At 41.0% G+C, this 15,857-nt stretch overlaps 1 protein-coding gene across 9 annotated transcripts in view; it reads left to right on the forward strand.

The window, feature by feature from the left end:
- Positions 1-8,660, forward strand: part of enah (ENAH actin regulator) — a 570,439-nt gene extending 561,779 nt beyond the window's left edge. For all 9 annotated transcript variants that reach the window (XM_078212124.1, XM_078212114.1, XM_078212122.1 and 6 more), the window contains one exon: positions 1,747-8,660. In XM_078212124.1, coding sequence (XP_078068250.1) covers positions 1,747-1,784 — 38 coding nt within the window. In that variant the 3' untranslated portion in view covers positions 1,785-8,660. The remainder of the gene's footprint in view (positions 1-1,746) is intronic.
- The last annotated feature ends 7,197 nt before the right edge of the window (positions 8,661-15,857 follow it).

Raw genomic sequence — 15,857 nt, forward strand, 5'->3', positions numbered from 1 at the left:
TGGGTGCGGTGGACGAGGTTTGAATTGGCTCAGTCATGTTTGCTTGAGTCAGGAACTTCTCACGTTGATGAGGTTGTAAAAAAATGTTGAAAGTTGATTTTCAAATAAAGGATACTCGACTTGCATGCTTCTTTGTTGCTATTTTGTTTTTCTGGAGTCACATTAACTTTAATTAAAATTAAAATGGGATCACATTGGAAAATAACTGTTCTAAAACAAGAAATCCTTACATTTATATAGAGTCTTTAACGTAGTTTAATGTTTCAAGATGCAGCAAGTGAACAGCCTCAAAAACATTGAGCAGTGCTGAAAAAAGACATTTTGTCAAAGCTTTTCAGCTTGCACTCATCAGGGTATTAGCAAGAATGCCAATGTCAGGGGAACAATAATTTTATACTGTATGAAGAGAGAATGCTGATTGGTTGGCAAGTCGACTCTGATTGGTAGAGACATTGCCGTGGAGAATGCACCAGTTGATGGTGACTGACAGTTCACTTCTAAGCACAGTTTGAAAATTTAAACCCAGCGGCTTAACTGTGATTGGTCAAGGCATTTTCCTGAGGAATGAGCCAATGAATGGTTATCACTTACTTTGTTTAGCTGAACAGGCACAATGTGTGTATTCCTTCTATCTGCAAAGAACTGGGTCCTCTGTATTAATATATGTAGCTACCAGTACACGGAAACACACACTGAAAGCTCGACTGATAATCTTAAATTGGTTGTCAGCAATCTGCCGATTTACAAGCAAGCAGCATGTTCCTTCCACTGTTCGTAGTGGGCAAAGTACAGACCATACCCAACCAGTCCGTGCTTACAAAACACAGAACACTGTGTCTAACATTAGATGTGATTTTGAAATTGGATAATATTTGCTAAATATTCCTCAGCATGTTAAAAATTATGCTGACAACCAATTTAAGATTATCATTTGAGCTCACGATCCATTTATTGGAAGCAGCATATATTAATACACCTGTTCTTTGCAGAGAAAAGAAACATCTACATGCATTTCACCTGTTTCAGCTAAACAAAATAATTGATAGCCGTTCACTGGTTCACTCCTCAGGACAATGCCTTGATCATCAAAGTCAAGCTGTCGGTTTTAAATTTTCAAGTAATGCTTGACACCAAACTGTCACTCACCATGAACTTTAAAGTTAAAGTTTATTTATTAGTCACAAGTAAGGGTTACATTAACACTGCAATGAAGTTACTGTGAAATTCCCCTAGTCACCACACTCCGGCGCCTCTTCAGGTCAATGCACCTAACCAGCACATCTTTCAGACTGTGGGAGGAAACCGGAGCACCTGGAGGAAACCCATGCAGACACGGGGAGAACGTGCAAACTCCACACAGACAGTGACTCAAACCAGGAATTGAATCTGAGTCCCTGGCACTGTGAGGCAGCAGTGCTAACCACAGTGCCAGTGTGATGCCCCTGGTGCATTCTCCACGGCAATGCTTCTACCAATCACTTACCAACCAAACAGCACTCTCTTTTCATACCTAAAATTGTTGTTTCCCCTGACATTGGTATTTTTGTGATTAGCCTGATGAGTGCAAGATGAAAAGCTTTGACAAAATGTCTTTTTTCAGCAGTACTCATGTTTTGTACTACCAAACGACTCAAAGGAAAACTTATTGGGATGAAAATCAGACAGTATAAAAATGTATTAATAACTTCAGTTTTGAACTAAAACAGATTAGATTGTACTAAAGCATTCCTTCCTTTTCTTCCACAGCAATCAGACAGGAACTGAGCAAATCCAACAATGCGTAATGTGCTGAATGGGATTGACCCTTTTATTAACAAGTGATGACTAATGACAGTGAGCGGGAAATGAGAAAATGACAAGACACAGCAAAGAACGGGAGGACGGAAGGGAGGAAGGAGAGCTCTCCCATGTGCTGCATTTGGAGATATTGCAGGCAGCCTCATCACACCGTCGTGCTTTTCTTTCCCCCACCCCCCTCACTGCTTGCCGCTTTTTCTGACTTTGTTCCCAGAGGAAGAGAGTCTTCTTACTGTAATATTATGCAAAGATTCTTACAAGTCCGTTGAAATCGAATCACAGTGTGCTGAAAAGTCACGTAAATTGAAAGAAAAAATTTGCACAACAATTGTGTTTCTTTTGGTTTTTCCTCTAGGAGGTGGGTTATAATTTGAGCACAAATCTTGGAGACAGCTAACGATAGAGCAGTTTGTGCTGCATTTCCCAGGAGTGTGGCCCTGTCTCATTGCAATGGCGCAGTTTATACATATAGGAAGATGCATTGAGTATAAAAGCCTGATGATATGTGCTCTATGGTAAGGGTGTCGTGGAATTATGTTATTTTTCTAAAATTCAAAGCAATGGCAGTTCACAGGGTTTAAGGATACAGAGATGCCTTCCTTAGCTATTATTATTGTGATAATGCTTAACCAAATCAAAGACTTGTCTGTCAGTCCAATCAATAATGTAAGTTAATCAGTGCAAGCGTCTATAATTGTTTTTTCCCTCATTTTGCGCATGTTGAGATGTAATTCTTGAAATCTAAATCAGTTGTAAACTGTTTTTTCTTATCCCATTTTACCTGAGCAATAGTCAGTCATATTAATTTGCCATCCAGTTGCCTTTTTAAATGTAGGAAGCGGGGAAAGGTTGGGTCTTGAGAAGTCAGACACTCTGTATCCATGTAACTCACATCTATATATTCTGTTAAAACATGATACAATGCTGCACACATTTAGTTCTTTCTTTCAGTTTTCAATAAGTACTTGTGATTAGTGGAAAAGAAAGACTTTCTGAATATCTCTTGTTCGTTTACTTATATTTTACCAAATGGATGTGACCCAAAGCAAAGGTGCAAGGGTGCCATTAACAGGATCCCTTCATTTCTACCCATTGGGTGGTGTCCTGAACTTGCACCTTTGTAGCTGCAAGTTCAAATAGTGTTATTCTTACATTGTCAGTTGCTGCTAAGATGAGCACCTTGTTTCCATGGGGTATTTCATCCAGCAGCTTAGAGACTACGTGAAGCAGGTGGGTTTGATAGCAAGCACATGGGATCTCAAATCCTTCATCATTTAAGTTGCTCAGGTGCCTTTGACTTATCATTTAGTTTTTCTGGAGCCCAAAATCCTGGAGATGGGGGAAGTTAAAAGTTCAGCTGATTCTCTATAAGCATGGGGTAGGGTGAGCAGATGTGGTGGGGATGTGCATTATGAATCAACTGGCTTCAGTAAAGCCTGTCAGTGGCGTGAATCACAAGTCTTCCACCAAATCCCCCATCCTCCACATCTGCAAAATAGCTTTGGGGATATGTTTGCAGTTGTTTCTGGGCTATCAGAGGAGTTCTGTTCTATACATCTAAATACACCCAGTGGAAGTCATGCCTATTGATAACGAGCATTGAATTCTTAATCGGACTCACATAGACCGCTAACAATTGGGGGAAAAAATTGATCCCAGGAGGGGTTGATTATTTAATTACTTTGGCTTTTTAAAATTTCAATTTTTAGCCTGATATGGACCTCCAGCTTTGCCAGTTGGAGTGTCTCTGAAATTCTGGCACTTCTTTGAGGTGGGAGCCTCTACAGGCACAGGCCACAAACATCAACTATTTGAATTGTATTAGTCCCTGCTTTTTGGGATGGCACCAACTCCAGAGCATAGTGGTATCTGGCAGTGGAGCAGTGATCTGGAATTTCAGGTTCATTGTATTTAATAACTTCTTGAAACTGATCATTTTTCCACTGTAGACAGCCATCAGCACCTTGGCATCATCTGTCTCCAGTAATCTCCCTTCACTTATGGTTATGTTTCCACAACTGGATTATTTTTGTTAAATTATGTTTCACAAGCAAAACTGCTTCAGGTACGCTCATAAACATCTCAATAAGATTCATTTTGCTCATCCACTGTGGGAATCACGAACAGGGTGCTTAAACATTATTTTATATCCCGCAGTGAGATTGCTGTGTTTTGGCAGATCCCAAATTGAAATCCAATGTCAGCTATAATCTTGAGCCAATATTTTGGTTAAAATTGTCAATTTTCAGTTCAAAAAAGTGATTGCATAAATTTGCATAAATATCAATAGAAATTGTTTTATCAAGTGTTTGGTTCACATCTTGTAGTCCTCAAGGTCCACTTCATGACCCTGCTGATCATTGATGTATAGTTAATTACATTGGAGCTCCCAGCCCTAGTCAGCTGATGAATTAAGGGATTGTAATTATATCTCTGTTATCTAGATCATGTTGCATTGAGATCCAATGAAAGTTCTACAAAATTAAACTGTTGGGTAAAAGATAATGAAACAATTGCCATGGGGAAAGTGATTTGATTGTTCTGTTACTATTTGTCAGGGTGATCATTAATCACTTACCTACAAAGTGATCATGGAGGGCTTTTCTTTAAACTGTGATCTTCAGATTGGTAAAAGCATACTTCCACAACAAAACCAAGCTCTGTTTTTTTGGATTAAGTATCATTTAATTTTTTGAAAAGGTGAGAGTTTTTTCTTTGAGATGTTCATTGCTTTTTTTCTCTTGTTTCATCTCCAAATACTCAAACAGATCACAAAGAGATTCAGTAAAATGGATGGAGGGAGGAGGGGGGCAATCATAGAAACTAGAAGCAGGGGTACGCCGTTCAGCCCTCCCAGCCTGCTCCACCATTCATTTTAATAATGGCTGATCATCAGATTCAATATCCTGATCCCTCCTTCCCCCCAATATCCCCTAATCCCTTTAACCCCTAGAGCTATATCTAATTTCTTCTTGAAATCACACAACGTTTTGGCCTCAACTACTTTCTGTGGTAGTGAATTCCACACATTCACCACTCGCTAGGTGAAGAAGATTCTCACATCAGCCCTAAAAGGTTTACCCCTTATCCTCAAACTATGACCCCTAGTTCTGGACTCCCTCGCCATCGGGAACACTCTTGCAGAATCTACCCTGTCTAATCCTGTTAGAATTTTATAAGTTTCTATGAGATCCCTTCTCACACTCCAAACTTCAATCATCTTCCTTTAATAATTTCCTCGAGGCCCCAGCTACAAAAGCGGTGCTTGATGTCTGCATGTTTCCTACCCTCAACTTGGAGCAGTAAGATTCCATGCAGATGACCATGGCCATAATCATATGTCCTACCATTGCGAGAACTGGCACAGACATGACATCAGCTATCGTTTAAACCAACCTCTTCATCAAATGATGTGCAAAACTTATTCCATTCATTAAAACTATCTTCAAACACTCATTGTCATTCCATACTCCTAAGTTATTTACTTTTCCCAACTTGCTGAAAGAATGCTGAGTTTGAAGTTCCCATTCAGTACTCCCTAGGAGCAAGCACCAAGGCACATGGCCATGTTAAGTCTCAACCATCTCAGATGTACTTTCAAGTCAGTAGTTCAGTTGGAAAACCTAGGTTTCTGACATGGTGGCAGAGATTAGGGAACGTTTTGTTAAGGAATTGTGCGTGCAACTGTACATTCAATAAGGAGGAAGATAATTGTACCCTGAACATCAAACCTGTCTGTAGAAAAGATTTTTAAAAATAGATCTGCTAAATATTTGGGTACATATTTTAATCACAGTGCTGGGTGACTGAAATACTTTGTGATGCAGATGGTTTGTCTTCCACATCTGTCTCCTCTTATATCTGAGTGTCAGCATCGTCAGCTGATGTCAACCGAGCATCTGTCATGATTGCAGCTAGATCCTGATAGTTGCACAATTACTTGGAGAAATGTTATGCAAGATCAGGTTTGTGCTGATCTTGTAGGATTTTTGATATTAGGATGGCATGTTGAGGTATTCAGAGTGTTATCTGGGTCTTTTTATATTACTAAGTGTAAATGTATTGAATTAACATGCCTCAGTCTTTAAGAAGGTACGAATTTTAACAGTTTACATTTCATTTACTTAAAGCTCCTGTTCACATATTGGTGGTTGAAAATGAACAGTGGAAGTAATCCCCCTCCCCACCCCCCACCCACCCAACCTTTACGCCTGGGAATTTTTTAAATCCCTTCTCTTGGGAAATTTTTGATGCTGTTAATTTTTAGAATTTGCTCCTCTATTCCTTCAGCAAAAATGTTGACAAAACTTCAACAATTTTTAAATCGTCTCATGGGGTATAAGGATAAATCTCTACAACCAGTGTTTGACTCACCTTATCAAAATTTGAAGATTTTTACCAGTAGACTTAATTTTAAAACGACATTGTAGAATATAAAGATGTAGCCTTTGTGCAATGGGCAGGTAGATAGTGACAGAGATTTATACCTCAGTTACCTGGAAATTATAGGCAGTTTGGCCATACACATGTTGGTGTTCATATTTCACTTGAGCAGTGATCTTTATGTTTTCACTTTGCCAGTACATTCCACAGTCTCACAACAGAAATAATTCTCTTGCCCTGTCCTGAATTTCAAAGGTGTAAGATTCTCTGGGATCTCAAACAATGTAATGGTCGGCTGCTCCTCAGCATGTGGTACACTTGCATCCTTTCTCCTTTACCTGTGTTTTTAACCATGTCAGTTGTTTCTGATAATGAAAAAAATGGAGGCAAGAGTTTTCCCAAAATAATTATTGGGACTGAAACCCCTCTGTAATCAGCAATTGCACACTTAGTGTGCAGTATGGGGAGCTCTGCTGCACTATTCATACAGAAAAGTTATCTTTTGCAAATGTGGCTTGGAGGCTGTTGAGTTGGAATATGTTCCAACCAATGCACAACGTTAGACAAGTTATCTGCCTCATTGGGAATATTAATTACCCTCTTGTGGCACTATCAGTCAGTAGTGAATTTCACTTTACCCTTTGCCATTATTGGATGAGAAACTTATAGAAAGTGCACTTCAGATCTGCCAACAATCAAACTAACAGGTCTGTGGTGAAATATACAACAAACTATAACTACTAAAGTTTAAAATCTGTGTGTGAAAATCAAAGTTTACCTCTACAGAGGTATAAATATTGATGAATGATAATGGATACAAACTAAATACTTGGTAGTTTTGTAGCTTCTGTAAGACTTGTTCAAAATCAGCCTTATTTTGCTGTCGGAAATTAACTTAGTCCTTGAGCAATGTATGAGTTCATGAGTTTCTTGAGGATACATGCACATAGTTTAATGCTGTCTACAGAATGTTCTGAGGAAACTTTCATTGAGTTCAGCGTTCTCTACAGTTTCCTGAGGACACTTGCACCTACTTTGAGACTTTGTGTTTAAATAATATAAATTGGATTGGGATATGTTGTGGATTTAATATCTGCCTCTCTTGAAAAGATGCATCTTCAGCCTTCAGGAAAGTTGCCAACTACTTAACTTCGACAAGCCCAAGATTATTAGTATTTTAATTGTGCTGGTTTCATGAGGGTTTTAAAAAGAAATATGCAAAATGCCGTGAAAATGTTACCACAAATTTTCAGCAGTATGCGCATTTATTTCCATAGAACTGATGGAAATAAAACATCTACATTCAACAGTTGACCAAATGTGTGTGTGCGTGCGTGTGTGTTTCAAAAGGCCATATTAAAAGATTACAATAAATGTGCATTTTTCAGCACAGGTCCTGTACAGTAGGGTAAGAAGAAGTAGAGACAATTATTTCTCAATGAAATTTCAAACGAGCTTCAAATGTCTACCTGGTCTAAGCTTTGTACCATATGATGAATGACAATGGGCATACCCAACAGTAAATAACAAATTAGATATTTTAAAAGTTCATAATCTCAGTCTCACAATTTGAATTGTTTGAGAAAACTGGTGTCTGCTGTGGAAAGGATATTTTCTTCTTATCTCTTGTAACCAAATGAAATTAATATCTGTATTAAGAGTAAAGTACTGGTGCTGGAACCAGGGTGGAGTCCTTATATCATGATAACATGTTCAGCAGTTTGTACTAGCAAGTATTGTGTTTTTTAAGTTGCATTTTGCCTTTAGATGTTGTGCAGGTGAATTCCAGTTTTTTTAAAAATACAGTTCACCATAAAGATAATAGCCTTCAACCAATCCCCCTGCTCTCTGTGGTGGATACTATAGAATCATCAATTGACCATGTAACTAAGGCACACACAAGGTGTCTCATTCTGACCTTCAAGGGCAGCACTGCTGATACCAGACATCGCAGTGAAAGGTGAGGTACAAGCCTGTCTCCACGATAAAGCTAAGTTCATGTTAAAGAAGAGCCCATTGGGAATGCTCATCAGGTACATCTATAAAGCAGGGCTATGTCAGGATCCTAGTACATACATTTCATCTACAGGTAGCATAAATGTGGAAAGCAATTTATTTTGATTCAACTACTTCCTATTATACAGTGTAAACAAGGTTTCTGTCTCCAGATGTTGACTGCTCTTATTCCTCATCTCTATCATAAATGGGGTTTGTTTGGGACTATTTTTTTATTTTTTTGGTTGCCAAGTTTCTTTGCACAGACTTTTATTGGTAACTGTCTTGTCAGAAGAGCTTAAGAATTTATTTTCCTTTTCTGGTGGAATGAACAAAATTTATCAACAGATTTGTCAAGTTGTCAAGCCTCTAAATCAATCCTTTAGATTTACAATTTGTTGCAACTCTTTCAATCATATTACATTTTTAAATTTCTTACATGCTAATTTTTTGAGCGAATGGAATAAAAATCAACATTAGATCTATTGACCAAGTATTTCTGTTGATTTGTGTGTAAATATTGTCATTAAATAATACATCAACAGAGTTCATTATACAGATCCAATCATACAAAGAACAAAGGAAATTACAGCACCGGAACAGGCCCTTTGGCCCTCCAAGCCTGCACCGACCATGCTGCCTGTAGCAACATTACTGTTACGTTTCTGCTACTTCCCAGTGGGAATCTGCAAAGCATGAAAACAAGTGAAGTATTTTTCACCCCCACAGGATAGGTAGAGCACCTCACAATCCATGAATTTCTTCAGAAGTGCCTTTATTTTGCTAACGAATATAGCACCAAAATCCCAAAAACAGCATACAAGATAAATTAATTTGTTTTGGTAGTGCGGTTCAAAGCTAAATATTGACACCATGAAAATCCCCCTGCTATTTATCAAATAGTGCCAAGCTATTTTTTTGTATCCACCTGAACAGGCACATCAGAGCAGATAGACCATTTGACCTGAGTCTGTTCTGCCAGTCAATAAGATCATGACTGATCTAATTATGGTCTTAAATCCACTTTCCTACCAGTCTGCCATGAACTCTTGACTACCTTGTCAATCAATAATCTGTCTTAACTCAGGTTTGAATATATTTAACAGTCCACTCCTCACTTCTCTCTATGTAAGATTTTTAAAAAGCATTCTCTATTTTTAAAAAGCATTTAGATAGTTACATGGGTAGGATGGGTATAGAGGGATATGGGCCAAATGCGGGCAATTGGGATTAGCTTAGGGGTTTAAAAAAAAGGGCGGCATGGACAAGTTGGGCCGAAGAGCCTGTTTCCATGCTGTAAACCTCTATGACTAAAGAGAATTTCAAAGACTAATGACACCCAAGAAATTCCTCCTCATTCCCATCTCACATTGGTGAAAATCACTTCTCATTTTTCTAAACTCCAAAACGTACAGGCCTAACATGCTCAACGTTTCCTCACAAGACAACTTCATCTCAAGAATTAGCCTAGTTTGCCTTCTCTGAACTGCTTCCAATGCCAGTATATACCTCATTAAGCAAGGAGACACAAACTGCATAAAAATCAAGGTACAGCCTCACCAAACCCCTATACAGTTATAGAAAGACTTCCCTGCTTTCATACTCCAGCCTCCTTGCAATAGAGGCCAACATGCTATTTGTCTTCCTAATTATTGGCGGCACAGTGGTTAGCACTGCTGCCTCACAGTGCTCCTTCTGCGACTGGATCCTGAACTTCCCAACTCACAGACCACAATCAGTAACGATAGGCAACAACACCTCCTCCACGATCATCCTCAACACCGGTGCCCCACAAGGCTGTATTCTCAGCCCTCTACAATACTCCGTATACACCTATGACTGTGTGGCCAAATTCCCCTCCAACTCAATTTTCAAGTTTGCTGACGACACTACCGTAGTGGGTCGGATCTCAAACAATGATGAGACGGAGTACAGGAATGAGATAGAGAATCTGGTGAACTGGTGCGGCAATAATAATCAATGTCAACAAAATGAAGAAGATTGTCATCGACTTCAGGAAGCGTAAAGGAGAACATGCACCTGTCTACATCAACAGGGACGAAGTCCAAAGGGTCGAGAGCTTCAAGTTTTTAGGTGTCCAGGTCACCAACTACCTGTCCTGGACCCCCATGCCGACACTATAATTAAGAAAGCTCACCAACGCCTCTACTTTCTCAGAAGACTAAGGAAATTTGCCATGTTAACAACTCTCAGCAACCTTTACAGATGCACCGTAGAAAGCATCCTTTCTGGTTGTAGCACAGCTTGGTATGGCTCCTGCTCTGCCTAAGACCGCAAGAAACTACAAAAGGTCATGAATGTAGCCCAACCCATCATGCAAACCAGCCTCCCATCCATTGACTCTGTCTACACTTCCCACTGCCTCAGCGAAGCAGCCAGCATAATTAAGGACTCCACGCACGCCGGATAATCTCTCTCCATCTTCTTCCTTCAGGAAAAAGATACAAAAATCTGAGGTCACATACCAACCGACTCAAGAACAGCTTCTTCCCTGCTGCTGTCAGACTTTTGAATGGACCTACCTCACACTAAGTTGATCTTTCTCTACACTCTAGCTATGACTGTAACACTACATTCTGCACTCTCATTTCCTTCTCTCGTATGCTTTGTATAGTGCGCAAGAAATGATACTTTTCACTGTATGCTAATACATGTGACAATAATAAATCAGGGACCTGAGTTCAATTCCCAGCTTGGGTCACTGTCTGCGTGGAGTCTGCATGTAAACCTAAACTTAATTATTTGCTATTACCTGCATACTAACCTTTTGTGATGTGTGTACATGGACAACCAGATCCCTTTGTACTGCAGCATTCTGTAGTCTCAACGTGAATAACTGCTTTCATATTCTGTCAAATTGGACCTCATTTTCCCACCATTATGTTCCATCTGCTAAACTGTTGCCCTCTCTTAATCAATCTATAGCGCTTTACAGACTCTCGGGGAGGGGGGGCAATCTTATGAAAAAAATTCTAAGTCCAGAGCAAGCTTGAAAACGGGAGTTTCGGATCTGTTTTTTCAGTGAGTCCAAATCTTATGCACTTTGTGCATGAAAAAATTTTGAGATCTGTATCTCATCAGTAGGAGGACTGGACAGGGCCCGAAAGCTGGCTGATAGCAGCAGAGGATGCAATTGCGCATATGCAGGTCTCTGCTCTGACAGCAGCAGAGACCTGGCACAGCCCTGCTACTGTGGGGCCCCATGGCTGTTTGTGACCCTGCCCTCTGCCCTCCCCGACCTTAATTGCTTCAATCAGTAGGGAGCTCTATATAAATGGCTCCCAACATTTGTTCCACATCTATTGCAGCCAGGAAGCCCTCATCTTGTTTCTCAGAGGAAGCCACGACCAGAATGCTGGATGAAATGCAGTAGAGGCGGGATGCATTCTACCCCTGCTCCAGAAGGCGTCCATCCAGCTAGGTCAACCCCGCCTGGGCTGCAGAGGCAGCCCTTGTGAGTGTCAGCTCATTGCAAAAGAGGACAGGGCAACAGCGCTGCAAGAAAGTGAATGATCTTCTTTGCTCAGCCAGGATAAGTGGGCCTCATGCAGTCTTTCTGGACCCCTCTCATACATCCCTTGTAGCTCCAGCTTGATCTCTCATCCAGCCGCTTACAGTTTTGTCAACACCTGTAAGGAGGCCTCCTTGCCCCTCCCTATCATCATTTTAGCCCCTACATGCTACTATGTTCCTGCAGGCCATTTCCTCCTCCTCATCCAATGTCAGACCTGAACAGCTGGAATTCGCAAAGGGGTCTCTAACCCAGTCGAATTTTTCTGTAGACAACAATGGGAAGTAATGATCAATCTTTTCTACCAGTGTTGCAAGATGTTCCTGTATGAGGCCGTACAATTAGAACATAGAACATAGAACATTACAGCGCAGAACAGGCCCTTCGGCCCACGATGTTGCACCGACCAGTTAAAAAAAAAAACTGTGACCCTCCAACCTAAACCAATTTCTTTTCGTCCATGAACCTATCTACGGATCTCTTAGACGCCCCCAAACTAGGCGCATTTACTACTGATGCTGGCAGGGCATTCCAATCCCTCACCACCCTCTGGGTAAAGAACCTACCCCTGACATCGGTTCTATAACTACCCCCCCTCAATTTAAAGCCATGCCCCCTCGTGCTGGATTTCTCCATCAGAGGAAAAAGGCTATCACTATCCACCCTATCTAAACCTCTAATCATCTTATATGTTTCAATAAGATCATTGCTTGTTTTAAAACTTTTTACCAGTGGGAACGTTTCGAGGTTATGTTGCATCGCTCTTCCGAGCCAGAGCTGAAGCTTTTTTTTTAATGTAGTTAGTTTGTCTGTAGTTGTGAGGATATTGTCATCGCGGCCTTGCATACTGGCATTGAGCACATTCAACCGGGAAAAGATATCAGCCAAATATGCCAGCTTTGCACACCAGTCATTGTCATCCAGTTGGTGGTACAATGGGTTCCCTTCTTGTTCCAAAAATTCTCTTAATTCGTTCTTCAGTTCCAACACCCGATTTAAAACTTTTCCGCGGGACATCCAGCGAACCTCCGAATTAGGCATTGATGTTTTGATTCCATGTCTTTGCAGAGTTGAGCAAATAACCGCGCCTTTAGTGGTTTTGCTTTGATGAAGTTCACAATGCGCACAGTCTGATCTAGCACCAACTTCAAATCAGCTACTTGGTGATTAATGCCTCTCTGTGTAAAAAACAGTGAGTTGATATTACATCTGGATTTTTCTGTTTGATGAGTGCCGCCAAGCCTCTCCCATTCCCTATCATACATGGCGCTCCATCCGTACAAATTCCAATACAAGGGAATCCCATGAAATCTCAACTTTTTCCCAATACTCAGACAAGGTTTGGAAAATATCTTGTCCTCTGGTATGTTTTTCAAGTTCCTTGCAAAATAAAAACTGTGTGATTATTTCGTCATTGTGAATGAATCTGATATAGGCAAGCAACTGCTTTTCCACTAATGTCGGTTGATTCATCAACTTGAATGGCAAATTTAGAATTCCTCATACTTTCGGAAACACGCTTCTCAATATTAGCTGGCACATCAACTATTCTTCTGCGAATTGTATTATCATAAGAACATAAGAACATAAGAAATAGGAGCAGGAGTAGGCCATCTAGCCCCTCGAGCCTGCCCCGCCATTCAATAAGATCATGGCTGATCTGACGTGGATCAGTACCACTTACCCGCCTGATCCCCATAACCCTTAATTCCCTTACCGATCAGGAATCCATCCATCCGCGCTTTAAACATATTCAGCGAGGTAGCCTCCACCACCTCAGTGGGCAGAGAATTCCAGAGATTCACCACCCTCTGGGAGAAGAAGTTCCTCCTCAACTCTGTCTTAAACCGACCCCCCTTTATTTTGAGGCTGTGTCCTCTAGTTTTAACTTCCTTACTAAGTGGAAAGAATCTCTCCGCCTCCACCCTATCCAGCCCCCGCATTATCTTATAAGTCTCCATAAGATCCCCCCTCATCCTTCTAAACTCCAACGAGTACAAACCCAATCTCCTCAGCCTCTCCTCATAATCCAAACCCCTCATCTCAGGTATCAACCTGGTGAACCTTCTCTGCACTCCCTCCAATGCCAATATATCCTTCCTCATATAAGGGGACCAATACTGCACACAGTATTCCAGCTGCGGCCTCACCAATGCCCTGTACAGGTGCATCAAGACATCCCTGCTTTTATATTCTATCCCCTTCGCAATATAGGCCAACATCCCATTTGCCTTCTTGATCACCTGTTGTACCTGCAGACTGGGCTTTTGCGTCTCATGCACAAGGACCCCCAGGTCCCTTTGCACGGTAGCATGTTTTAATTTGTTTCCATTGAGATAGTAATCCCATTTGTTATTATTTCCTCCAAAGTGTATAACCTCGCATTTCTCAACGTTATACTCCATTTGCCATATCCTCGCCCACTCACTCAGCCTGTCCAAATCTCTCTGCAGATCTTCTCCGTCCTCCACACGATTCACTTTTCCACTTATCTTTGTGTCGTCTGCAAACTTCGTTACCCTACACTCCGTCCCCTCCTCCAGATCATCTATATAAATGGTAAATAGTTGCGGCCCGAGTACCGATCCCTGCGGCACGCCACTAGTTACCTTCCTCCAACCGGAAAAACACCCATTTATTCCGACTCTTTGCTTCCTGTCGGATAGCCAGTCCCCAATCCACTTTAACACACTACCCCCAACTCCGTGTGCCCTAATCTTCTTCAGTAGCCTTTTATGGGGCACCTTATCAAACGCCTTTTGGAAATCCAAAAACACCGCATCCACCGGTTCTCCTCCATCAACCGCCCTAGTCACATCTTCATAAAAATCCAACATGTTCGTCAAGCACGACTTTCCCCTCATGAATCCATGCTGCGTCTGATTGATCGAACCATTTCTATCCAGATGCCCTGCTATCTCCTCTTTAATAATGGATTCCAGCATTTTCCCTACTACAGACGTTAAGCTGACCGGCCTATAGTTACCCGCCTTTTGTCTCCTTCCTTTTTTAAACAGCGGCGTAACATTAGCCGTTTTCCAATCAACCGGCACTACCCCAGAATGCAACGAGTTTTGATAAATAATCACTAACGCATCCACTATTACCTCTGACATTTCTTTCAATACCCTGGGATGCATTCCATCCGGACCCGGGGACTTATCCACCTTCAGTCCCATTAGTCTACCCAGCACTGCCTCTCTGGTAACATTAATTGTATTAAGTATTTCTCCTGCTGCCAACCCTCTATCGTTAATATTTGGCAAACTATTTGTGTCCTCCACCGTGAAGACCGACACAAAAAACTTATTTAAAGACTCAGCCATATCCTCATTTCCCACTATTAACTCCCCCCTCTCGTCCTCCAAGGGTCCAACATTCACTCTAGCCACTCTATTCCTTTTTATATATTTATAAAAACTTTTACTATCATTTTTTATATTAATTGCTAGCCTAGCTTCATAGTCTATCCTTCCTTTCTTTATCGCTTTCTTAGTCTCTCTTTGTTGTTTCTTAAATTTTTCCCAATCACTTGTTTCTCCACTATTTTTGGCCACTCTGTACGCAGCTGTTTTTATTTTAATACTCTCCTTTATTTCCTTCGTTATCCACGGCTGGTTCTCCCTTTTCTTACAATCCTTGTTTTTTGCTGGAATATATTTTTGCTGAGAACTGAAAAGGATCTCCTTAAAAATCCTCCACTGTTCCTCAGCTATCCTACCTGCCAGCCTGCTCTCCCAGTCTACCTTAGCCAATTCATCCCTCATCCTATCATATTTCCCTCTGTTCAAACAGAGGACACTGGTTTGGGACCAAACTTTCTCCTCTTCCATCTGAATCAGAAATTCGACCATATTGTGGTCACTAGACCCAAGAGGGTCCTTCACATTAAGTTCCTTAATTCTACCTACCTCGTTACACAATACCAGATCCAAAATAGCTCGTTCCCTCGTCGGTTCCGTAACATGCTGTTCAAGGAAACTATCCCGACAGCATTCTAAGAACGCTTCCTCCATTCCACCCTTACCGACTTGAGTCTGCCAGTCAATGTGCATGTTGAAGTCCCCCATGATTATTGCCGTTCCCTTTTTACACGCATCCCTTATCTGCTTGTTTATAGCCCTCCCTACCTCAACATTATTATTTGGGG

The sequence above is a fragment of the Mustelus asterias genome, chromosome 5 (genome assembly GCF_964213995.1).
Source record: "Mustelus asterias chromosome 5, sMusAst1.hap1.1, whole genome shotgun sequence".
In the NCBI taxonomy this organism is placed as follows: domain Eukaryota; kingdom Metazoa; phylum Chordata; class Chondrichthyes; order Carcharhiniformes; family Triakidae; genus Mustelus; species Mustelus asterias.